Source organism: Odocoileus virginianus, chromosome 13, assembly GCF_023699985.2.
Source record: "Odocoileus virginianus isolate 20LAN1187 ecotype Illinois chromosome 13, Ovbor_1.2, whole genome shotgun sequence".
NCBI classification, from domain to species: Eukaryota; Metazoa; Chordata; class Mammalia; order Artiodactyla; family Cervidae; genus Odocoileus; species Odocoileus virginianus.
This window is the reverse complement of record NC_069686.1, coordinates 346,090-371,142: the sequence shown is the minus strand read 5'-3', so window position 1 is coordinate 371,142 and position 25,053 is coordinate 346,090. Positions and strand designations below refer to the sequence as shown.

Genomic DNA, 25,053 nt, shown 5'->3' with positions numbered 1-25,053 from the left:
GAGGGCATTTCCCAGCTCCTCAGCATCCCATCCCCACAACACTTTCTCATCCCCCATCCACTGGATGCTATGGTTGGACCGCCTAGGGCTCTCCCCTCTCTCACGTGCCCTTTTCTCTTCCCTGGCCCATCTCCGCCCCCCTGCCCCTCAGTCTGGCCTCTCTCCTGAGCTACAGGCCCCTCCAATCCCACTGTTCTGACCCCCAGACTCACCTACACTTCCGCCTGCTTCTGTCAGAAGTGTGCCTCAGGTGCCTCAGCTCCCAGGGACCTCCAGCAAAGATGCCCCCTCCCATGTGAAGCCAGGTGGTACAGACCCCCAGCCTCAAGCCTCCAAATGGCTGGCGAAGGTCATAGTATGCACTGTCTCCAGTGGGGGGACAGGTCCTATCTCTGGGGGTGCAGGGGAGGGTCAGGTGAACATTACTCCTTGAATACGAAGAACAGCCTTTCATGGGTTGTGTTTGCCAGTCACATGCTGACCTCATTGAGATCAGCCCAAGATAGATTGGATGTGGTGAATAAAAGCCAGGATCTCCCAAGTGTCAAATACTATCTCTCTCTCTCTCTCACACACACACACACACACACTCACACACACACACACGCCCCCCTGCAGCCTCCATCTAGGCACGTTGCCTGGGTCTCATGGGAAGCCATCACAGAGTGCACAGTCAGTGGTTTGAGCTCCTAAAATCCATCCCTCCTCTTGGAAGCTATATCCAGATTTTTATTCGCGCGTCCTGTCTCCCCTAGCCCAGCCCCACTCCCATGTCCAGGCCAAGTAAGTGGTCCACCCCAGAGGTCCCACCCCTGGTTCAGCATTGGGGACCTGACCCAGTTCAGGCCAATGAGACAAAGGAGATTTGCTGGGGGCTTCAGGGAAGGAAGTTCCCCCAAGAGCATCTCAGAGGGCCTGAGCTGCAGCCCGAGTGCCCACCTACCTCAGACCCTGAAGACACCCAGTCGAGGCTTGCTGAGCCAAGGAACCCGAAGTTCGGTCACAACATCCCTGCATAGTTAGAGCCTGGTGTTTGTGGTGGGGAAGGTTAGAGGTGTGAATACTTAAAAGTTCCAGAGGCAGGCCCAAGGCTCCGCATGCCAGTGGAACCAAGGGGAGTAAGGCCAGTGTGGTTACCAAATGCAGCCAAGAATGAAGAGAATGGGGCCAGCAGGCTGGACAGTGTCCAAGTCACTGTGGAAGGCCTGGGGAGCTGGCTGGAGGGAAGCGCAGCAAGGGGAGGCCCTGAGATGGGCCAGGGGCATCTGTGGCCTTGGGAATGGGGAGAGAAAGCCAACAAGTGTGGCCTGCCCGCCTCTTAGCTCTCTTGGGCTGACACACACCAGGAGGTGTACCAGCTCCCAGACCCTCGGTGCAGCTCAGACCTCTAACCTGCTGCTTACTCATTCAGGGCGGGATCACCACACCAGGTCCCAAGCCTGGAGCTCTCTCTGCAGAGCCGGCTCCCACCCGCCTCCTGCAAGATGCTTCCTGCAGGCCCCACCTGTGACAGAGCAGGGCTCTTCCGGGCACAGTACCCCACCAGCTGGCACATCTTTGAATCTCATCTTGTGAGAAACCTAATGTGAATATTTCCTACTCAATAAAATTTCTCATCATGACATAAAAGTGAAGACTCTCATGTTGGCACCTTGGATGCAGATCCCCCACATACCCCAGGGCACGGAGCCCCAGGTTTGGAAGCTCAGTGGAGATTGCTAGGTCTGGGCTTCAAGCTTGGTTCCACCACCAATGAGCTGTGTGGCCTTGGGTGAGAAAGTTAACCTGTCAACATGGAAAGAAGGAAGGAAAGAAGGGAGGGAGGGAGGAAAGGAGGAGGCAGGAAGGAAGGGAAAAGCTAAGTTTTCTAACAGGGACACCTAGAAATGAGCTCCCCACGCCCCCTTTCATAACTGCTTTGCTCACAGGAGTCCTGGCTGACAGAGCCAACACTGTCAGCCACAGGACAAGGGAGAGCTTAGCTTGACCATGCTGCCTCCTGAAACAAAGCTCATGAGTTTTATCCCAAAACAAAACTAAGATTCCGACAGTCGTCCCCTTCACCTGCAGAACAGATTTATGCAGACATAAATCCCTGCCACTGGAAGCCCAGCCTGGCCCCCGGGCCCAAGAGCACAGCTCCATGATCCCCAGAAAGGACCCAGGCTGCTGCTGTGTGTGCAGCCCATGTACCCCGATGGCCCTGGAGACCCGAGCTGCATGCAGCGCAGGCCCTGATGCTGGAAAGGGAGGCAGGTGGGGAGAGAGGGACGCTTGCCCATCATGCCCAGGTCTTCTTGTGCCTGGGCGCCAACAGTCCAGGTTTAGCCCCGCCCCTCCTTGGGCCTGATACCACATCTGTGAAATGCAGTCCTGGGACTGCCTCCTGAGTTCTCCCTGTTAAATATCATTACTGAGAACAGCACCCAACAGCCTCCTTGGCACCCTTATCTGCCCTTCCTGTCACCTGGTCCCCATGCCCCGCACCCCAGCCAGCCACCAGTGAAAACATCAGTGAATGGGGCTGAAGCCCAGGGGAACTCAAAAGGAAGTGGAGGTCACACGCTGGCGGGGGGCTCTCCAAGACACAGGGCCTGCAAGGCAGGCCGTCCCAGGACAAGAGCACAGATAATCACAGCTCCACTGCAGGGCAGATGAAAGTGAAAGTCGCTCAGGTATGTCCAACTCTTTGCGACCCTATGGACTATACAGTCCACGGAATTCTCTAGGCCAGAATGCTTGAGTGGGTAGCCTTTCCCTTCTCCAGAGGATCTTCCCAACCCAGCGATCAAACCCAGGTCTCCTGCACTGCAGGAGATTCATTACCAGCTGAGCCACAAAGGAAGGCCACATGGCAGACGGAAATGGAGGGGAAGAAAAAAAAACACGTGCTTTCTGAGTGCTTCTGTCAGTTTTTGTTTGTTTCATTTTGTTTTGAACACTAAGATTTATTTTCAAACAGCACACAGACATCTGCGGGGCTGGGCCAGGCCAGGCTGGTGACTGGGCCCGAAGTCTCTGGAGACACTGGACCCCACCCACGGCAGCTGCCAGGAAAGGAGACCCTGGCCCAGGTGGCACGGCCCAAGCTTCAGGCAAGCGTGGTGGCTCGGTGGCCCCCAGGCCCCGCCCTGTGGCCGGGTACTCAAGCTGCGGCAGCGGTGACACCCAGTGGGCGAGGGCGGGGGAGGCGGCCAGGAACTCAGCTAGGGAACACAGCAGCTTCAGGAACACTGGTGACTCTGCCGGACTCGCCGAAACCAGGCTCTTTGGAAAACAACCTCAGCTTTGGGAGAACACCTCCTGGCTTAGGTCTCTCCTCTCAATTTCCCTTTTACTTCTCAAAAGTTTAAAAACAAAAAAAAAAAAAAAAAGAAGAAAGAAAGAAACACACATTTTTCGGGAGAAGGTGCTGTTCTTCACGTGCCCAGAGCTCCGCCAGCCGCACCCTCACTGCACTCGCTCGGTGAAGTTCTCGGGGAAGACGCCCCGGCATTTCTCCAGCTCCTTGTGCTGGTTCCAGTCAGTCTCCTTCACGCCCATGAGCCAGCCTTCATCCTAAGGGGGAGCGAGCGAGGGTTGCATTGGGAGGAAGGCAGTCACACCTGCAGGGTGGGCCCTCCTTCTGCCTGCTCATTTCTCCTAGGCTGTCAGACCCGCCTTAGGACATCTCTGCCGAGCAGCACTTCCTGCTTTTCTCTCAAGACCCAAACTGCCACCCCCTACCCCCAGGACCCTTCAGGAGGCAGATTTAACTCCTTGTTGTTTGGTGAGTCCTCCTCACTGCAGAAAGACAGCTTGACGGCTGCACTGGTCCAAACGCCTCTAAACAGCTCCCTCAGTCCCCTCCACTGGCTGGTGCATCACCAAGGAGGATATCAGCTGTCCTTCTGGCCTTCTACAAACGGTAACAGAAAGCTCTACAGAGCACTGACCACTTAAAAGCTTCTAGAGTGACGTGAGGTGTTCCACCAAGCCCTCCAAGTTGAATCTGACCTTTGCTTTAATACCGACCCCTCGCAGGGATCATCTATTCAAGCCCTGACAAGCCCTGACCCCTGGGCCTGTGGTGACTACACACCCTGTCTGAAGCCAAGGCCACTGCTGCCCCTGCAGCTGGGCCATCCCTGGGATCTACGCACAAGGTTACCTGCCTTGTCCTATAACCCACGTGTGTCCTACATGAGCCACGTCTACCCATCACAGATGGCTCACGCTCTGTGCTGGGGGACCAGGATTCTGCTCCTGAGAACCCCACCCAGCCCAGGGCTGGCCCACCAGGGAGATCAGCGGACACCTGGGGCTTTAGGAGAATTAACTGATTCAGCACCAGGCCCAGGAAAGCCTTGTTATTCAAACCTCTCAGCCCATGGGGGGCTCAAAAAGTACCTAGTAGCCTCAAGTTCCAGCCCAGGACGCCCCAGCCAGGTTGGCCTCACTCCACACCCGGCCCTCCTCCCGCACTTCGGCACTCTGATAATTAAATCACACAGACGTGTTGATGACTAAAAGCCTAGGAGTCCCGCCAGCTCTGCTCTGCGCCATAGCTGCCACCTGGATACCCACATGGGCACCCCCACGGCACCATCAGTGCCCCACGTCAAGGCCTCCTTCTGAGGGGCCGCTGCAATCTGAACTAAACAGCTGGGCCGGAACCTAGCGGGGGCAGTTCTGTCCCGCACTGAGCCTCCCAGGATCAGTGGGACCCGCTCTGAGGACGTTCACTAACAAAGCAAGGCCGCAGCAGGAGAAGGGGCTGTCTGGGATGCTTCGGGGTGAGGACCAGGTGCGGACAGGGCTGGAGACTCAGGGGTCTCTCCCTGTGGGCAGGGAAGTGTGCGGTCCTTGTGGACGGGGCAGGGCCAGCCTCGGGGTGGCAGCCAGGGCCGACGGGAGGCTGGGGGGTGGGGGAGGTCCATGGAAGGGCAGCCAGGGATCCCGTCCTGGAGGAGGGTGACCACGGAGGGGCAGGGAAGGGAGAAGATGACGAAGGAACTGAGATGCAGAGAGCCCGGAGGAAGGCAGACAGAGCCTGGGGAGAGGAGGAAGCAGGAAGCGAGAGACTGAGCTGGGAAGGAGAGACTGAAGAGCCGAGGGGAGCCCTGCCGCCGCAGGGACGGAGGGAAGGAACCCTTGGGGGCGGGGAGCGGCCGCAGGCTGACTGGCGGGGCTCTGCTGCCCCCTGCTGGCCGCCGTGCCTCCAGCAGAGCCGGCTCACCTGCTCCTCCGGGTTCTGGAAGGGGATCACCAGGACCACGTCCCCAGCCTTGAGCTGCAGCTCGTCGGTGTCGGTGGCCGTGTAGTCGTGCTGGGCCTGCACCTGCAGAGGGCGGGGGAGCGCTGACACCCCTCCCCTCGGCGACCTTTGTCCCCCCTGCCATCCCCTGGGCGCCCGGAGCAAGTGAAAGCAGCAGGAACAGGGCTGGGACCCCACCTCACAAGTGGGGAGCAGCGTGGGAGAGGCGTGGGGTGGGTGTGGGCCACCCCCACAGCCTAGGGCCCCAGGAGATCGCAGGTCAGCAGGCCAGACTCGCCTTGAACATAAACCCCGGGGGCAGGTCCAGACGGCCCGCCCCGCTGCCGCTCTCCACCGTGCCGTTCACAGTTGCCGAGAAGGTCTCCACAACCACCGCCGGGAGAGAGCTCTGGCGGGGGAGGAGAGCAGGTCAGTGACGCGGGGAGGGGCTCCCGGAGGGCGGAGGGCGGGCCGCGCCGGCAGAGGAGGGGGGTGTCTGCGCCTGCTGCCGGACCAGCGGGCCTCCAGGTTCCTCGACAGGAACTGTGACCTGGACCAGCACAGAGCAAGACACGGGGACAGGGAGCCGCGGGCGGCGGGGAGGAATCTCAGGGCCTGGGTCCCTGGCATCTTACGGAGGCTGCTTCACTTGCGGTCGTCTCCCCGGGCTCCTGGGCTCCAGCCGCCTCCGAGGCCTCTGCTGGCTGCAACATAAACGCCACGCGGGGTCAGACACAAGACAGGGCGTGCCGGCCAGAACGAGGAGAGGGTGCAGAGGGCCAGTGCCTCCGTCCAGTACACGGAGCCCCGAAGGAAAGGCCCTGGGCATGGGAAGCAGCTGGAGAAGGCGCTGGCAGGCACACAGACCCTGGACCCCAAGTGACGAACTGCTAAGAAGCCCAGCACAGGCCCCCGGGCTCCCGCACAGGATCTGCCTTCTAATCCCAAACCCTGGTGGAGCCTCGGCTTCCTTCTTTCCAGCTGCTCAGCCCCACCGGCCCCTCACAGGTGGCTCCCATGGTGAGGGCCCAGGCAGGGCACCGCAGAGGCTGCCTGGCTGCAGTCAGGCTGACCTGGGTCTGCCTTAAGACTCAGCCACGTCTGAGTTCTGGGAGCAATCACTGAACCCTCCTGGCCCCACCTCCTCATCGGTAGAAGGAGGAAATGTCTAGGGTAGGCTGAGATTAAAGGAGAATTCTGGAAAGTGCCCACTGTAAACCAGGAGGCCATCTCAACACACCTCCTTCCCACCGTGGGAGGCCTGAGCGAGGAGGCTGGTGTTGGCCAGCAGATGAGGGGCTGACCTGATCTGTGCCACTCCAGCACGAGTGACAGGCAAGCCCTGTCCAGGGGCCTCCTGGCTAAAGGCTCCAGCCTCACCCTCAGTCCCACCGTGATCCCTCCTGTGCCCCTGCCTCTGGGCTCTTCCTCCATGCCACACCCCCAAGAGGCAGGGGAGGGCGTGGGCGCTGACAGGGCACTTACTTGGGCAGGCCCCGGCTCGGCCGTCTGGCTGGGCCAGGCCACAGCAAAGGTGCCCTCGGCAGCGCTGGGCTCCCTAGAAGGCAGGCTGCCAGCTGGACTCTCTGTGGGCTAGTGACGGGCAGCAGGGGGGATGGGGTGGGAGGGGCGGGGCCGGTGGGGGAGGTGTCAGGCGGGGCGGGAGACAAGAGAAGAAGGTGGTGAGCAGCCTGCTGAGCTGAGTGCCCCAGGGCAGGGAGGTGTGGGTGGGCCACAGCAGCGATGCGCTGCCCGCTGGCGCCAGACTTCCTCCGGCCTCCTCCAGCGGAGCTTCGCAAGCCCCCAGGCCTGGGCTGCCGGCACCTTCACGCCAGCCCCTCCTGCTCTTGCAGGAGCTCCGTCACCAGCTGTGGGGTGTCCCCTTGCCCCCCTCCCCCGAGTCTCTGTGTCTGAGCTGCCAGGTGATGACGGCACCCGTCTGGCCTCACGCCACCTGTCCTGCTCCTCTCTCCTGGGTCCCACCAGCTCGCTAGTCCAACTGCCCTGTGGGGCCTCTGCGGACAGAAAACCCCTAGGGGGCGAGGACTCTCCACCCCGAGGTCCCCCTGCCCCCCAGACCTGGGCCCAGTTCAGGGACACCCCATCCACCGTGGGGACCAGCTGGTCACTATCTAGGGCCATTTACAGTCCCTGAAAACTGGGCTGCACCCTGGGGAACTCTGCAGAGGCTGAACTGAGGGGCCCCTTCCCAAAGGGCCTGGCTGAAGGCACAGGGTCCCTACCCGGCAGAAAGAGCGGGAGGCGCGGCTGTGCGTGCGCCCACACCTGTGAACAGGTGCAGCAGGAGGTGGGGCGGGTTCCGCACACAGCACAGTGCGCCCCTGAGGGGCGGGCACAGAGCAAGCACAGCTTACCTCCCAGAGGTCCCAGGGAATCGACTGAGCGCAGCGGAGGGGAGAAGGACAGTTAGCACGGAGGTTAGAGACAGAGGCAGGCTCGCAGTCCCCAGGGACCCCACCCCATGCCCACCCCAGGGCCCTCGAGCCCAGGAGGCGTGGGGCAGAGCAGAGTTGGCTCTGAGCCCTCCAGAGGACTGAGTCCTGGACACCTTCAGGGAGCCCGAGACCACAGGCCAGGGGGCAGCCACATCCAGGGCTGCCGCCAGGAGAGGGGCGGGGTACTCAGATGCTGGACTGTGTGAGTTGCCAGGTGAGTACACAGCTGACCTCCTGAGGGGTCTCTCATTGACCTGTGATCAGGACCAAGGGAGGTGACAAGAGCTGGGACCAGGGCTCCAGGGGAAGGGTGGTGAGTGGGAGGAGAGCCCAGGGACCCCAAAACCCCCAAAGGAGGCTGGTGGGCAGACATGAACCCAGGCCCCAGGTGCCCAGAGGCCAGTGGGCCCGTGGGCGGTGGTGGGCTCACACCAACCTGACCAGAGGGTGTGGGCGCCTTCACAGGGCTTGCCACAGGCGGGAGGGGGTCAAAGTCCAGGTCCAGCAGACTGGCCTGCTCCGAGAAAGGCCCCGGGGCCTCAAACTTGGCAGCAGCGGCAAAGAGGAAGGCGGTTAGTGAGGGGCAGCAAGCACTCAGCCGGGGTGCAGACGGCAGGCTCCTCTCCCAGACACACCCGCCGACACAAGGGGCCAGGCCCATCCCACACGCCTGGCACCGGCCTCACCCACACAAAGGCACACCTGGGGCCAGCTCCACCCTCAGCCTGGCAGCCACCCCCCAGACCAATGCCAAGCCTCCAACGCTCTCCATCCCACAGGCTGAGGAGCTGTCCCAGTGCCCAGGCCCAAGAACTCCCCTGATCTCGTGTTCCTTCCAGCAGTGGCCCAGGCCATGGTCGGGCCTAGACAAGACCACTCAGCGCCTCTGGCTCAGAGGAGCCCTACGCAGGCATGGGCTGACCCAGATGGACAGCTGGTCCCTCACTGACACCCACCCCCAGCCAGTTCAGGGCCGCCCGAGCCAGCACACAGTGCCCAGGAGCCCCGTCGTAAACACAGGGGTCCCCGACACAGGAGCACCTGGGTTCACAGTGTGGGGCTGAGTGCACGGAGCCAGCACGGCCCGCAAGAGACGGCAGCGTGCTGGCCCTGTCCACCCTGTGAGGACAGCTGCTTAGTGAGCTGGGCCAGACAACCATGGAAGAAGTCTTCCCAGAGCCACCCTGGAGGACAGACTGCCGGCCCCAGTCCAGTGGACACACTGCCTTCCTACGAGGGTGGCTTGCTCCGCTGCATCTCCATCTCATACAAGAGGCGTCCCCAGGGACAGGGAGGACTCTGCCTGCCCTGCCTTGGCCCAGGGCGCTCCCCCTAAAGCAGCGCTGAAAGGGCCACAGCCCCACAAGCCCAGGCCAGCCAGCTCCCCCCCAGCCCCTTGATGGTGTCCAGAACTGATGGGACTCGCCCTCCAGCCCAAGGCACCCGAGATCCTCCATTTAGAAGGGTCCAAGACCTGGGCGGGCACTCCTGGAGGGCCTTCCCAGCTGAGCTGTGGCCTGTCCAGGGAGGCCGAAGACCAGGGTCCTGAGGGCTGGAGTTGCCAACCCGCAGCTCAGGGCACAAGGGGCTGAGCTCAGAGACCCCAGACCAAACGAACTCACTCCTGCTCCACGGTCATCCCCAGCCACAGACTCTCCTTTAGGTCAAGCCCTGTCCAGTGAGCCCGGGAGGAAGGTCACCACTGTCTCCACGACACTGTGGAGGCTTGAGTTCTGGGTGCCCTCCGGCCAGGGACAGGTAGCATTTCTCTCCCCAAGGGCGCCCTACCGCCCACCCCCTCTCAGCAGTCAGCCAAGCCCAGAGGCCCCCTCAGATTCCAAGTGGACAGGATCAGCAGGCCGAGAGCAGGCTGCGTCCTCTCTGCCCCACCTCCCAGCACTTCAGCCTCCCCCCACGCAGGCCGGGAGCCGCCCCCTGAGTGTGGGGACACAGGCTACTCACCCCGGCCAGCAGAGCAGCCCGGTCAGCACAGCGTCATGGACGGGCCAGTCCACCCCCGCCCCGGGCCACAGAACCCATGGGGGTCACTGCCCACCCCACCAGGCAGGGCCCCAGCTCCCAGGAGTGGGCAGAGAGGCAGCAGGAGAGGCACACAGGGAGCAGGGCAGGGCAGCCCGCCTGGCTGGGGCCGAGGCCCGCAGCTCCTCACCGGTTCAGCGGGAACAGCCCCTCCCGGAGAGGACGGAACCCTGAGTCAGGCCAGTGGGTCAGCGGCTGGCTGCATTCCCTGCACAGCGTCTACCAGCCCTTATGTGCCCCTGCGGTGGAGGCGGGCTCCAGGCAGCAAGCACCCCAGCTGCAATCTGCCCAGAGGTCATGGTTTCCCCAAGACCCCAGGAGCACCTTGAGCCAGCCTCAGCTGCACTCTGCAGGGGAGCTCCCTCCCTGGCCCCCAAGCCAGGGCATCACTTGCCTGTCCCCAGCCGTCTATATTGAAAGTTCCAAGCTCAATCCGAAGTCCTGCTGTGGGGCATGAAGCCCACTCTGCCACGGCCCCTCGTAGCTGGAAACACTGTCCCGTGCTCCCAATTCCTCTTCCGCCACATGCACACCTCCAGTCCTGCCCCTCCCCTCCAGGCCTCTGAGCTGGTGCAGAGGCAGACCCCTGGCAGAGCAAGCCCATGGGGGCGCCGCAACACAGGGCCCAGCACAGCTCGGGACTGGCTGGCCTACACAAAAGGTGAGCCCAGCATGGACAGGCAGGCCTGGAAGCCAGGCTTGGAGAGGTCGGCGCGCTGCGGCCTCTGTGCGCCGATCCGACCACGGGCAGCCCGCCTCCTCTGCCACCACAGTGACCTTCCCTTCTCCACCCTCCCTTCGTCCATCTGGGAACGGGTGCTGCACGCCTCCGAGGGCGGGTACAGCAGCCTCCCTGCTCTGTGACCCAGCCACCGGCCCACCTCCATGTGGTGACAGCAGTTCTGGAAGCTGGGTGCCTTGGAGGCTCCCGAACTGTGCCCTGGCCCGGTCTCCTCCTCGCCTGACGCACTGAGCCCCTGCCCGTCCTGAGCCCGCCTCCCACCCCTCCCAGCCTTCACACAAGCCACCGCCTCTGGCTACACACTGCGCCTGCTCATAGCCACTTGGCGAACTTCTCCTGCTCCAGGAAGGCTTCCCTGATTGGCCCAGGTCCTCTGAGCCACCCACCCCTTTGGGCCACAGGAGGCCACTGTTGAGCCAGCCATCTCCATGAGGACCATTTGCCCGTGTCCCTCCGTTAGGCCACAAGCTCAGAGAGAAATGCAGAATGATGGGCGGGGGAGTGGATGGATGTGCAAGAAGGAGGCTCAGAACCAATCCCTGCAGTCGGCCTCTGCCTTCTGAGGCAGAGGCATGGGGCATGGGATGGAGGGGAAGGCCATGCACGCCCCAGAAGGGCAAGAGAAGGGGCAGAGTGCTGGGCCGCGGCGGCCGCGGCTGACCTGGGAAGGGGTGGTCACGCTGATCTCGGGGACAAACGTGTCGTCAAACAAGCTGAGGATCTGCTCCTGCTTGACCTCCTTGGACGGGGTGTGTTTGGGAGGCGGAGGCACTGGTGGGCCTTTCCGAAGCTGTGGGTCGGCAGCAGGTGAGGGGGCCGCGTGGAAAGGCACAGCGGAGCGTGGGGGTTGGGGGAGACAGACAGAGACAAAGCCAAGGTTAGTCACCTCCCAGCCACGGCCCCACCAGCAACCGCGGAACACAGACGAGGAAAGTCACTGTCCCGTAAGACACCAACACACAGACCACACGGGCCCCTGGGAGTGGCCGAGGCCTGGCGGTCAGGAGCCCTGCACAGACAGAGGTGGGTCGGAGGGCAAGGGAGTAAGAGAAGGAGACGAGGAGAGAGCAGGACCGAGAGGAAGGAAAGACGGGCCTGCCAGGCTGTCAGGGGCCACGTCGGAGGGTCCGGCTCTCATGGCCCTTGGTGGGGAAGCTGAGGAGAGAAACAGCACCCAGGCCCCCGGCCCCCGCCCCCAGAGGAGCTGCAGGCCAGACTCTGGAGGTCACTGTGGAGGCAGCACACCTGCCCGCCAAGCCTGGGTTTCCTCACTCGTCAAGTTGAGATGATAAGAGTGTCCGCCTCACAGACCGGTGTGAGGACAATGAATGAAAACACAGAAAGGCTGGCGCGGGTGCGGCCCAGAGGAAGTGTCTGAGTGTGGGCTCTCATCACCCTCTTAGCATCGCTCTCCTAATCAGCTGAGCAGTGGGCCTGCAACCAGGAGAGCGGCGGCCGGGCGCCCATCAGGGCTCAGATGGGGCTGCACAGTGGACCCCACTCCTTCTTTCTCCCTTTCCAGCTCCTGGGGATGCTGCAGAAACCTGGGAGAAACTGGGTTGGGGGTCGGACCCGGACGTCCCCCTCCCCTCACCGAGCCTCTCCTCTCACCGGCCTTTTCAGGGTCCTGGGTGCCCCCCACCCCCGCAAGAAAGAAGGTGAGACAGAGGGAGAGGCAGCCACCTCGGCAGACCTGGATGCTCTGGGGGCTGAGGGCCCAGGAGCCTGTGTCTCCGCAGGAAAGAAAGATGGAGAGAGTTCAGCAGCCCAGAGGCCGGGGAGAGGGAAGAAGGGATGCGGCAGCAGGGTTGGGGCGCCAGACTGTCACAGTTGCCCCTGGAAGGGGCCAGGACCACAGAGAGGAGCCAGGGGACCGGAAGGAGCCGGGACGCCGGCAAAGCAGGAAGAAGCAAGGGAGGGGACAGGCCGCCAAGACAGGCACCTACCTGAGACGGGGACTTGGGGAGGGTGGCCCCGGGGGTGGCTGCGCCAGCCGGCTCAGGCTCATGGTTGACTCTGATCTCGGGGGTGGCAGCAGGAGAGCCATCAGGCGGCGGGGAGGGACTCTTGTTCCCTTTTGCGGGTGCGTTGTCACTGCAGAGAGAGATGAGGGAGAGAGAGCCGGATGGAGGGAGGCTGAGGTGTCTGAGAGGGAGAGAGGAAACGTGTGTGTGTGACAGGCTGTGTGCACGCACATGTGTGTGTCCATGTAGATCCTGGGAAACTGACGGTGCTCGTGTGTCCACAGACTCACTGAGAAAATATGACACCCATGTGTGCATGAGTGCATGTCCCCACGCATCCATGTGTGAATGTGCGTGAGAACAGGTGGAAATGAGGCAACACAGGCATGAGCACTGGGAACACGAAGATGTCTGCAGCAGGGCCCGCCCTGGACACAGTGATAACCCCACCCCAGCGGGAGGAGCAGGGCGGGTCCCTGGGAGGCATCACCAGGCGGCATCCCCAGCCTCGTGCAGGGGTGCTAAGCCCACCGCAAGAGAAGGCCAAACATCCTAGAAGCAAAGAGAGTGTCATCCGACACGGCACGCAGCAGCCCCCGTGCTCAGGGCGAGCCTGCTCCTCGGCCTGACCCCGGGGCCTCCGGGCCGGCCTGCCATCCGCCCCACCAGCAGGGCCCAGCTCCCCACCACACCGGAGCGGCTGGCTCCAAGCTCTTGCTCCTGCAGGTCCTCCCTGGAACCTGGGTGACCAGCAGAGGCCACAGGCAGAGAGGAAAAGTAAAGGGGTGTCTCATAGCCAGGGTGAGGAGGGAGAAGCCACGTCAAGTCTCAGCACCGACAAGGACAAACGGCATGCACAGCCCACCACTTGGGCACAAAGGGGCAGAAATAAAAATCTGTGTTGTACTTGCCTGGAGAGACTCTAGAACAGTGCTGACCAAGATCAGCCCCGCCTGCGGGGGCTGCTTACATTTACGTTTGAAAAGTGAGAGTCGCTCAGCCGTGCCCGACTCTGTGACCCCATGGACTATACAGTCCGCGGAATTCTCTAGGCCAGAATACAGGAGTGGGTAGCCTTTCTCTTCTCTAGAGGATCTCCACAACCCAGGGATTGAATCCAGATCTTCTGCATTGTAGGCAGATTCTTTACCAGCTGAGCCACAAGGGAAGCCCATGAATACTGGAGTGGGTAGCCTATCCCTTCTCCAGGGGATCTTCCCTATCCAGGAGTCGAACCGGGCTCTCCTGCATTGCAGGAGGATTCTTTACCAACTGAGCTATCGGGGAAGCCTATATTTTGTGTTTATATTAAAAATGCAGCTCCTTGGTCACACGGCTACACTTTAAGTGCGCCCCGGGCACATGGGCTGGGCAGACACCGTGGTGGACAGGGCAAGTCCAGAAGGACAAACAGAAACTAGGAACCCTGTCACCTGCCCGGGCTGTCTTTACCTCCTTTAAGACTACAAATACATCTAGTGTAAGAACAGGCACACACGCACACAGCACACAGTTCCTACAATCTGGCAGCTGCAGCAACTCTCTCCCCGAGCCTCCCAGGCCTCCCTTCTGGCTGATCCCCCACTCCTGTTCGGGCTGCAGCCCGAGAGGAACATGCTGAGGCGGTCTGCCCACCCTCCCCACCCTCTCTGATTCCCACCGACGCCTCTCTGCCCTCTGCCCACCCCAGCACACACACCACACACAGGAAGGCGGGTTAGGGGTTAGTGGCGCCCTCGGCTGGGCCAGACACATGCATGGGGTCCGGGGGCTGTCCTCGGAGGCCCCCGCAGCACAGCACTCCCTACTGGTACCTGTTCTTCTTTCTGCGCAGCCGGGAGAACAGTTTAGCTTTCTTTCTGTGGGGACGGATGGGACGTGGAGGCCTTCATTTGGGGGAAATGAGGATGTGGGACTGGCCTGATCCCTTCCCTCACCGGCAGGCCCTCCGTGCCTGGAGGAAGACTAAGGGCCAAAGCACCCCCGACTCCCTGGGTGTGCGGAGGCCCCAGGCCTGCACCCGACTCCTGCTGTCCGAGCCACGGCCTTGGCATCCAGCCCTGAGGCGGTGCTGACAGAACAAGCAGCAGAAGATGCTCCTTCAAACAGAGCCTAGTGAGTGGCTCTTGGGCAGGACAGCACCAGCCGCCCTCCCAGCCCAGGTCCGGCCACAGGAGCTCAGGACCCAGGAAGGAGCCGGGTCCGCGGACCAGCACGGGGCCCCGGAGAAGGCCACTGGGCTGCCCTGGGGGCCACTCCGGAGTAAAGGAGGCTCACAAGCCTCCTCCACCGCCCATCCTCTCCCCGCAGACCAGCCGTTTCCCAAGGGCGGCCTGGCCCCCACTGCCTGCCCGGCCACCCTCCTCAACTATCCCTGCATGTGCCGCCTTGACCTCAGGCAGGAAGGTGACCTGTGAAACAAACGCCCCGGGGCCTTCCCTTCCTGCAGGGCAGCCTGTGGGCCACTCCCACACTGCATTTTCAGGGGGAAGTGGGGCAGTGACAGTCACTGAACACTGACTGCCTTCCTCCTCCCCAGTTATCCCGAGAACCCGACGCAACCATCCTGTGTGGTCGGTAAGGAGAGCGAGGTGCACCGCAGCGCTCCACGTCATGCTGCAACACATGGCACCTCAAGGACAGAGACGAAGGGAAGTCCCAGGCTCGCTGTGGTTCTCCCGGGGGCCACGGGCCAGGTGCATCCCCTCCCTCCCTCGAGGCTCCCCCTCAGGGAGCAGGGCTCTCCTCCAGGCAGGAACAAGGACCTCCATGCAGTGAGTGGCGGAAGGAGGCTCCCCGCTATGAGGATCCCCTGAATCCTTCAGTCCCAGCCTGCCTGCAAAGCAGTGGAGGCACCGCTTCTGCTGCTCCCCAGCGGAAGAAGCCAGGCCTGCACTGGGGGAGCCACAGACTGCCCGGATCGCGCCTTCTCAGATGGGACGCAGCCAAGGAGAAGGGGCGTCTTCGCCTGCTCCCCTGAGCACAGGGAGGCTAAGCCAGAAAGGCCAAGCCCACAGGGGACCGCAGGAAGACGCCTTGTCCCAGAAGACACGTCCCTCCGCCCCCCACCGCCCTCAGGGGAGGCACACACCTAGGCTGGGCCTTGACTGTGAACGTGTTACTCCCATGCTGCTTCTCCAGGCTGATGAGCACATCATTGAGGTTCTGGTTGAGCTGCAGGAGACACAGCAAGCAGGTTGGGTGGGGCCACCAACCAGCCCCAGCTCCCAGTGACATCCCTGCTTCTCTTCCACCCTAGCCCTGCCCTGTGCCTCTGCCTGGGCCAGGAACGAGCTCTTCTCTTGCCATCAGTGGGAGCTGGGAGCCGGCACACCAACCCCAGACAGAAAACAGAAGAGGAGGAGGAAGTGGGCTGCACTGCCTAGCAGTCACGGTTTCTGGGGACCATCTCTTTCTTCTTTCTACTTATAGGCACTTCCTAAAATGCCACATAAAGCTTGTACTGCTTTGTTTTGCATGGTTTTTTTTTTTTTTCAATTTTGCAAATTAACTATTGATCCTAATTGCTGAAGTCATTTGCCAAGATGCTTTCAGGCCCCGTTACAACTGACAGAGATTTCACCAAAAGCACCAGCAGGATGAGGGACTGACCCCATGCATCTTGTGGTTCTGCTTACTGAAAATATTTCCCTCTCCTTCAGCCACTAGGAAGCCCAGAGCTGAATTTTCCTCCTGACTTTACAAATATTTTCTTCCCCAAACACATCTCTGTTTTTTTCTTTTAATTTTTCACAAGTTGTCTCATACTGAAGGGAAGAAGGAAAAGTAGGAAGGAAAAGGAAAAAAAGGAAAACTCAGGCAGGAAGCAATACTCAGGGTGGTCCCTCAGGACAGGCCCCAAGGTGGCCAAAGCCCTTTTCCTGTCCTGGGCCTGGAATCCCCCATGATCTATAGCTTCATTCTTCTGGGCCCTGGAGACAGTCAAGCCCACCCATGGCACAGGGAATAAGGAAGTTGCCAACATGAGGTTATTACAACTTAGCTTTGCAGTTTAACTGCCATATTCATCAAAATGAAAATAATACAACATAGGAATTTAAGCTAATCAGAGCCCATCTTACATCAGATTCTAGTAGATAAGGCAAATCTGCTTTAATGTCTTAAGGAATATTTAAAAAAAATTATAATTGGAAAAATTTTAGTAATTTATTTATCATCAGCCTACAAATTGGGAAACCACCACCATTTTCTAACACTGAGTGAGCTTGCTGGGCCAAGGCTGCCTGAGAGCATGTCTCCAGTTTGAGGGCCACTGGCCCTGCCCGGGGAAAGAGAATAGACCTGGGAGCAGGACAGGGTCTAGGGCTAGACCCGTGGGGCTGGCTTGCAGCCTCCCAGTGCACCCAGCAGCTCCTACTGGGCCCTGACCCTGTTCCTCAAGGGCAGGGGCTCAGAGGGGGCGCTGCAGTGATCTGTGTCTCTAACCCCAGCAGGGAAGAGGAAGCCGGGCCCCCCAGTGCCTCCGACCCTGACCCTTGCAGGTGGAGCATGGCCCTGGGTGGGTGGCTGGCATGCAGGGGAGGAAAGGGACCTACCTACCTTACTCATTTCCTTGTGGAAGTTTTCCTCCAGGCCCGCAATGCTCTGAAATGTGTTGACATAGAAACCCACACGGCTGCAGGACAGAGGGAAGAAGGGCCAGGTGGACTGCAGGTCAGGGTGGGCAGCCCAGGAGAGCCATGCGGGCGGCCGGACCTCCGCCCTCACCAGCCCCGGCCCAGGGACGGCATGGAGCAGAGCAGCATAGCCCTGCAGCCTCCGGAGAGTGGCCGAGGCTCTGCCTGCCCCCTCCTGCCCCTCACCTGTTCCAGAGGGATGGCAGCTCCTCCTGCAGGTCCACATTCATCTCCTCAAACACCTTCTGGGCTTTGATGAGCTCCTCCTCGGCCTGGGGGGTGGGATGGGTCATTTCCCTCTGCAGGGCCTGCATCCCGGCCAGCCCAGGCCAGGCCCCCACCGAGACCTACTCTCCCCAGTGCACTGGAACCAGGGCTCTGGCCGTGGACGCCAGGGCAGACCTCCCCGAGTCCCTCCCCCGCGCCCCGGGGGTGCTCCGGGCAGGGGCTGGGAGAGCAGCCAGGGCCAAGGAGAGAGCCCCAATGTGGTCCAGCGCCCCAAGGGGACCCGAGGAAGGAGGGGAGCAGAACGCGCCGGCGCCAGCCAAGGGGAAAACGGGGCAGAGGCCCAGGAAGGCCACGAGGCCCCAGACCAGCCAGGTGGGGTCCTGTCCACTCACGCTGGAGCCCCTCTTGGGCTAAGTGTCTGCCGGCTGCCCAGCTCCCTCGCCCCGGCCGTGCCGGCCCCTCTGACTCTTCCTTCCCCTTTCCCAGGGCCAGCCCCTACTCAGTCTCCACCACCAGGCTGACTTCACCTCCATGGGAGCTTTCCTACCTTCTCCTCTGACCCTTCCCCAATAGAGGCAGGAGCTCGGGGACATGCAGAAAGGCAGGGGAGAGGGCAGGCCAGGAGGGGGCTGGGCTGCCGGGCAGGCTGCCTGTGCCCACTCCCAGGGCCAGCCTGCACACACACACACCAGTTGGTGGCACTCAGGCCCCATGGCAGAATCCTAGAAAGGCGGGAGCTGGGCGGAGGGTGGAGGTGAGTCACAGACCCCGGCCCCAGAAAGCGCTCTGCTGGCTCATTCTGGAGAGCGCTGCAGGAAATAGTGACTCAGGGGGGTGACTTGGATTCGGGGTCTGAGTCACAGCCCAGGAACGTGGTGGCCTCGCCCAGGAGAAAACTTCCCTCCAGCAGCCTCATGTTCTCAGGCCAGCTGGCCTGAATACCAAACTGCTGCAGAACACACCAGAGCTGCCCGTCCAGCTGAAGCCCACCCGGCTGTCCACACAGCTTCAGGCCCCAGGGTCAGCCCACGTCTCGTCCTAGTCCTTCTGTGTCTGGCCCAGCCAGGATGACTAGGGAACCGGAAGAGAGAGGGGCCACCACGCTCCTGACTCCATCACCTTCAGGTTGTTGGAACTTGCTATGCTGAGCATGAGCATCTCATCTAACTTTTTAAAATCTCATTTAAAAATTAAAGGGAGCATAAGAAATCAAAGAAAGGTCTCTAAATATGCATGCCTCTGGCCACGCCTAGAATGGATCAGACCTGGGGTGCCCTCCAGGCCAGAAGCCAGATCATCCCTGCCTTAATTCTCTGAGAACCCCAGTGCCTGATGGGGGCTAACACCCCCAAAACAGTGACTCCCATACTTTCAGATGCCAGGGCCCCACATTGTCATGTGCACTTCCCATTCAAGTTCCCACTGGACAGTTCAAGTCCCACATCCTCCAGGACACTGACCTCCCTGGCTTCCATACCCACGGAGACCAACCCTCCTGGTCCTCACGATGCAGGTCCTAACTCCCCGAGTGGACAAGCATGGCCAAGACGGTGAGGATGGCACAGCGGTTCATAGCTGGATACCAACCCCTGTCCACGGAGCTCAGCAATGCTGCCAAGGACAGGGTGGCTTTGTTTTAGAGTTCCTAGAAGTCAGGGCCTGTCCTATATTTCCTTTGAGTCACATTCTTCATATTCTGGCTCTTTCAGAAATACCAGGGGTGGCAGGAGGTGGGGGGATAGCTGTCCCTTGCTGGGGAGACCATGACACGTGTGGAGAGCAGCTTGGAACCAGATCAGGGAACACCCGGAGCTGGCCAGCTCAGGAGAACACAGGCTCGGGAGCTGGTGCTGTCCCTCCAAAGTCAAGTCAGCCAGCAAAGGCAGCCCAGGGCCCCAAGTACTCCAGCTCACTGCCAGCCAGTGGCTGAAGGCTCCCCAGCCCCCAGCCAAGGGTGAGGCAGGGTGAGGAAGAAAGACAAGAGGCTCAGATGAAAACTGGATCCAAATGGGAATGTCAATTTGTCCAAAAGGCAAAACATCTGCCGTCCAACATCCAGAGATGAGATCCCGTGCCCTGGCCTCTCCTGCCAATCCCCCAGGGTGGGGGGTGAAGGTGGGAGATGGGACCCTCCCAGCTGGATCCCCATCCACACCCATCCCAGGAGCCCCAAATCAGCCATGGCCACCACCCCTGGCCCCACAGTCTCCCAGGAGCTTATCCCACTGGACTAAAATGTTCACCTGGCATCCTCCCAAACTCATTTCAGGGAAAATTGTACAGAAATCCCAGCCCTGGCTCAGTGGCTCCATTAATATTCCCCCTACAGCCCGAAGTCCTGAACTCTACAGGCGGGACAGGCCATTCCAGTCACTCAGCCCTCCTGCAGGCTAACCTAACCCAGGCCATCTCCCCAAGACCCTAAAGAGGTGGGGCTGTTACTCAGTGCCTCAAAAGTCAGCCCACAGCTCTGGCCTAAAAGAAATCAGGCAGCAGGATGAATAAGAAATTGGGTCGCGAGCCCATGCTAAACCCAGCGCTCTCCACATCACAGGTATTCAATACACGTGAGTTGAAGATGATGAAATCAGAAGTGACCCAGAAAACATGGGGCAGCTGTCCAGATAGAAACCCAGCCTCCTCAGGGGGGCCTGTCTCCTGCCCCCTCCCAGGACCATGAAGTGCTGCTGCAGTCAGAACCACGAGGCTCCCTCTCCCAGGGCACTGCATCACGGTCCTGACCAGGGCCCAGCCCACTCCAAAGTGTTGCCAGGATAGTAATACACTTTCGCACAGAGAGCCTCCTCCAGGAAGCCCTCTGGGATCACTGTGATACAGAATGCTTGCCCTCCATGGAACTCCCAAAGAGCCAGTCCTTTCAGCCCCAGGTCTCAATATCCCAGCCAGATGGAAGAGCCTTCTCAGTGTCCCCCAGGGGCACCCCGGGGCCTGTAGGTCCAAGGGACACCATGACTCTGGCCAATTGGTGGTCCCTGGACCACCCACAGGGACCCCCAGTCCAGGGAGCTAGGCTAATGACCCAGGGCTTGAGGTGGGTGAGCCCCGACTCAGTCACTGAATGGCTCTGGGAGCTGGGCAGGAGATTCTGCCTCTCTGGACGGGTTTGTCTCCTCAGTAAATCCAGGTTAACCTCACAGTTCTCATGAGGTTCGAAGGAATACACATTAAAGACACCACATCTGTCCCTGCAAGAGCCCTCACAGAGGACAGAGTCTGAGGCTTTCCTGGGCTCCTGGAGGCTAGGATTTCACAGTCGGAGCCAGGATGACCAGAGGTCCAGGCACTAGGACAGAGACGGGCCCATTCCAGGTTAACCAGCCCCGGCCCCCATCCGCACCCTCCTTTGACCTCAGCTCTCCGAGGCAGGAGGTCTCCGGCAGAGACATTTGAAAACATCCCTGCCTCCCAACCGGGGAAAGAATCGCGCCCTCCCCCACCCCCGGTGGGGCTGGGCAGACGGGCACCCAGCACCACCCAGCGCCAAGGACAGGATGACAGACCAGAAGGCGCCAGCGCGTGCAAGGTTAGAAGCCGGTGTCACCTGATTTCGGAGCAGGTTAGTTTGGGCTACGAGATGAGCCTGCAGTTTGCCTTGGCACCACTGGGGGGCGGCTTTCTCAAGCAGCGAGACAGGCTAGGGGTGGGGAGGGGAGGTCAAGGCCAAGGAGAGGAGAGAGAGGAGGGAGACCGGGAGAGAGAAACAGACAGACGTTAAACACCACATCCCAACGTCTCCAGGGCAGTGACGGAGCCCTGCCTCCCTCCAGAGGGCCAGCCCCCACAGCAGGCAAAGGCCCCTGAGGCTGAGAGAATTAAGGGGAGCCCCGGGGAAGGCGGAGAAGTGGGTGAAGTCCAGCTGCAAAGCAGAATACGAGAATCGTTAGCAAGGGCAGAGGGACTCAGCAAGCAGGTCCTGCCCTGGGGGCGCTCACGGGGTGGGGGGGGCGGAATGTGGGTGCAACACCCCCCACCTCCACCCCGACCCGGCTTGTTCCAGCTGAGACAGGTTCACATCGGATCCCGTGACGGAATTCCATTCGGAGCACACCAGGCCAGGAGGGGCTGGGCCAGTGAAACCCAAGCCAGGCCTGCTCTCATCCTGGAAAGCGGCCTCCGGACAGGCGGAGGGGCCGGGGGACGGGCCAGGAGGGGGCCCCACCCATCAGGCCCACGAGGCCTCCCACTCACTCGCCCTGTGACCCGTGACTCGGGACTAGTCAGCGGCTGTGAATCCCTCTGCAAAGGGGGCAGAGGATCCCTGCCCGCCAGGGCGCAGGGACAAGCCTGCAGAGGGTGTGGACAAGGACAAGCCTTGCACAGGAGCAAGGCTCCCTGGGGGCTTGGGCCCCCTGCGGAGACTCCCAAGGCCTCTCCCCCAGCCACCACCACCGCCAGCCTTACCTTAGCAATTTTGGCTTCATCCTTCTTTTTGGCGGTTTGAAGGGACTCGTAATGGTGCCGGGCACTGTCGTAGTCCACCAGCTTCCGCCCGCGCTTGGCGATGCGTGACTGGGGTACGGAAGGAGGGAGCGGCTGAACGCTTCAGCACAACGCCCGTGCTGAGACGCTGGCCCGGGCAAGGGGGCCTGGATGAACCCAGAGGGCTCATGGCCGCCGACCCCAGGCTCAGCAAATCTGTCTCACAGATGCCTGAGACACTCGCGTTAACATTTCTGGCGGCAAAGAGCTCACCCCTCAAGGCTTCTCTCCTCCTGAGCCACCCCATCAGCCTCGCTTCCACACTCCCTGTAAAACTTCAGGAGCCTTTGCACTGTGTGGCCGGGAGCCAGCATGGAGTGTGAGCCCTCCAGAGGAGCGGCCTGGCACCGCGGTCACTACCTGAGCTCTAGACAACTCTGCCTGTGTGTTGGGGGCACCTGGGGTCCCAGCTGCCTCCTTGGAGATCCTAACACACTGACAAGTTCTAACTCACCTGCGCCCGGCAAAGGCAGCTGGCGTTTTGAACACGCGCAGTCACACAGATACATCCAGATAAGAGGCAATGCACACAATGACACACAGCTTCCCTTCCAAGCACACAGAGTCCAATACAGGGCATACAACGCCCAGGCCTTCCAGCCCCATCATACACTTCGTCAGCCCTAGAGTCACTCCACAGTTACACGGCCACACACGTACATACTCCACAAGGTCTCTTTCCATAGCCTGGAGACCCAGAAGTACAGGGTTTCCAGCTCAGAAAGGCCCAGGCCTGGGGACTGGAAGGCTAGCCTCAGAGGGAGCAACCCCGGAGGGTGAACTGGGAGGCGAAGGGGAGGCCTGCCTTCAGCCCTGGGCTGCCCGCACGCCCCCACACCCCTCTCCCACTCCTGCTCCCCGACACAGGCTGCCAGGCCGCAGCAGGGTGGAGGGCCAGAGCACCGCTCACCTTGATGTCAGGGAACTGGCCCAGGTATGTGTCCATGGTCAGCAGCGCCTGGTCCACCAGCTTCTGGTGGTAATCCATCCAGAGCAGGTCATTGTTCTGCAGAAGGCGAGAGCGCAGGAGTGGACACCAGGGGGGCTGGGCTGCAGCAGGGCCAGCTCGCCCCTCCCAGGGACCCAGGGGCCAGCCCCGTCGCTTCACAGCTGGGCGGCGCCTCAGAACCTCAGACTGGTGGTGGTGGTTTAGTTGCTAAGTCATGTGCGACTCTTGCAACCCCATGGACTATAGCCTGCTGGGCTCCTCTGTCCATGTGATCCTCCAGGCAAAAATACTGGAGTGGGTAGGCATTCCCTTCTCCAGGGGGTCTTCCCGACCCAGGAATTGAACCTGGGTCTCCTGCATCGCAGGCAGATTCTTTACCAACTGAGCAATGAGGGAAGCCCAACCTCATCTATAAAACGGGGTCACAACTCCTGCCTTTTCACAAGGTGACCTTGAGGATGAGATATACCCAGGGCTGGTGGGGCCAGGGAGGGAGGCTTCCTGGGCCAGGCAATATAACTCAGAGAGGAGAGATGCCTCCAGACATCACAGGAAATGCATCTCAGCGTGAGGGTGTGTCAGAAGAGCAAAATGACCCCCAGAGAGGGGAGGGGACTTGCCCAAGAGCATGCAGCATGTAAGAACTGGAAGGGCTGTTCCCAGAGGGTGCAGGGTACGATGGGCAGCCAGCTGAGGTCAGAAGGCTCCCCAGGGGAAGGACCAAGGTCACTGGGCCCACACTCACCTCAGCGATTTTGCTTGCTTCATCCCTGCCAGGCCAGTCGGGCTCGTACACCTCCTGCAGACACTCGTTCAGCTTCTTGGAAGCCTCATGCATGGCTGGTGGGCAGACAGGCCACACTGCAGGCAGGGGGTACCCTTGCCCCCACCCCTGAAGGCCCAGGAGGTATGTGGCCATACCGGACAGCCCTGCTCCCCTTCCCAGCTCTGCGTCCGTCAGCTCCACGTGGGGAAGGCCCCTCTCTGTGTCCCAGGAAGCCCACCAGCCCAGCCGGGTCTGCCCCTTACCTTTGACCGAGGCCAGGTAGGTCCGGAGGTCCTTCTGCAGGCGGGTGCCCTCGGTCTACAAAGAGAAAGATGAGGAGAAGGGGGGGGCCTGGAGCACAGCCCACACCTGCCCCCTGCCTCCTGCATCCTGTGGACGCCTGCCACGGATGGGCTGTCCACTGCAGAGCATCACGGGCCTACGGAGACCAGATGAACCCAGGAAAACACCCTGGTTTTGGGGTACGGCGGTTACTGCCTCTCTGGCCACAGACACACACTGAGCTTCCACCTTGGGAGCCCTGTTCCTGAAGGGACATTCAGCTTCTCTCCTAGGCACTATCCTCAGCCCTGGAAGGAAGGCAGCAAGACAGGGACCCTCCACCCTGAACGACACACTGGAGCAGAGCCCGTGTGTATGACGGGACCGGTGGCTGGCAAGCCTGCCCTCGGGCAGCCGTGAGCCAGGGGACCGACAAGCACAGGAAGATCATGGGGGTACAGGGACCACCCAGCCCTGGTCCTGAAAGCCTGGGTTCTGCCTGAGGCCAGCTGGCTCCCAGCGCATCCCACCGGAGATGAGGGGCCTGGGGCAGGCCTTTACAGGGTCAGGAGGTTTCTGATGGACAGGGGACGACCTGGTGGGGAGAGGAGAGATCCAGAAGGGGAGGCCTTTGACAGGAGTGCAGAGAAGGGTGGGGTCATGTCCAGTCCTCTCAGGACACTGGCCCTGTTGAGAGGGAAGATGCAGGGGAAAGGGAAGAGGGGGGAGTGGCCCAGGGAGTGAAGCCCTCAGAGCTAGGAGGGCAGCCCCAGGGGCTCCCTGGAGCAGGAGGGCCAGTAGAGAGGTGAAACTGCAGACGCAACCTCAACTCCCTCTGGCAACAGCAGGAGGCAGAAGCGGGAAAGCTGAGCTCCAGGTATGAGGACGGGTGAGCTGGTTGAGGCCAGCAAGCAAAGTGAGACTCCTGCGAGGGAGATGCTGAAGTTTCCAGAAGCCGTGTGGAATGCAGGAGAAAGCACACACAGGCTGTGGGGCTGTGGAGACCCAGATCTGTCCCTTACTAGACACATGCGTGTTCAGTCACTTCAGTCGTGTCCAACTCTGGGCGACCCCATGGACTGTAGCCCTCCAGGCTCCTCTGTCAGTGGAATTCCCCAGGCAAGAACAGTGGAATGGGCTGCCATTTCCTTCTACACACTAGACATGGAATCCTAAGAAAGTTACTGAACCCCTCAGAGCCTCGTCTCCTCATCTGTCAGCCGGGTCAAATGACCGTGGCCTGGGAGACCACA

The 25,053-nt window shown here is 61.0% G+C and overlaps 1 protein-coding gene across 15 annotated transcripts in view; it reads right to left on the bottom strand.

Annotated features, from left to right (window-relative positions):
• Positions 1–2,903: 2,903 nt before the first annotated feature.
• Positions 2,904–25,053, bottom strand: part of BIN1 (bridging integrator 1) — a 56,510-nt gene continuing 34,360 nt past the window's right edge. For 2 of the 15 annotated variants that reach the window (XM_020894248.2, XM_020894249.2), the window contains exons 3-13: positions 23,782–23,836; positions 23,498–23,592; positions 22,714–22,809; positions 21,726–21,833; positions 17,262–17,347; positions 16,999–17,074; positions 15,530–15,612; positions 12,421–12,568; positions 5,535–5,645; positions 5,219–5,320; positions 2,904–3,558 (exon numbers count right to left, since the gene is read on the bottom strand). In XM_020894248.2, the coding sequence (XP_020749907.1) occupies positions 3,451–3,558; positions 5,219–5,320; positions 5,535–5,645; positions 12,421–12,568; positions 15,530–15,612; positions 16,999–17,074; positions 17,262–17,347; positions 21,726–21,833; positions 22,714–22,809; positions 23,498–23,592; positions 23,782–23,836 (1,068 nt within the window). In that variant the 3' untranslated portion in view covers positions 2,904–3,450. Of the gene's footprint in view, positions 3,559–5,218; positions 5,321–5,534; positions 5,646–5,871; positions 5,941–6,721; positions 6,830–7,611; positions 7,636–8,128; positions 8,237–11,135; positions 11,265–12,420; positions 12,569–14,252; positions 14,298–15,529; positions 15,613–16,998; positions 17,075–17,261; positions 17,348–20,865; positions 20,959–21,725; positions 21,834–22,713; positions 22,810–23,497; positions 23,593–23,781; positions 23,837–25,053 lie in introns of all 15 variants that reach the window. The other 13 variants (XM_070475844.1, XM_070475845.1, XM_070475846.1 and 10 more) reach the window with 13 other exon arrangements.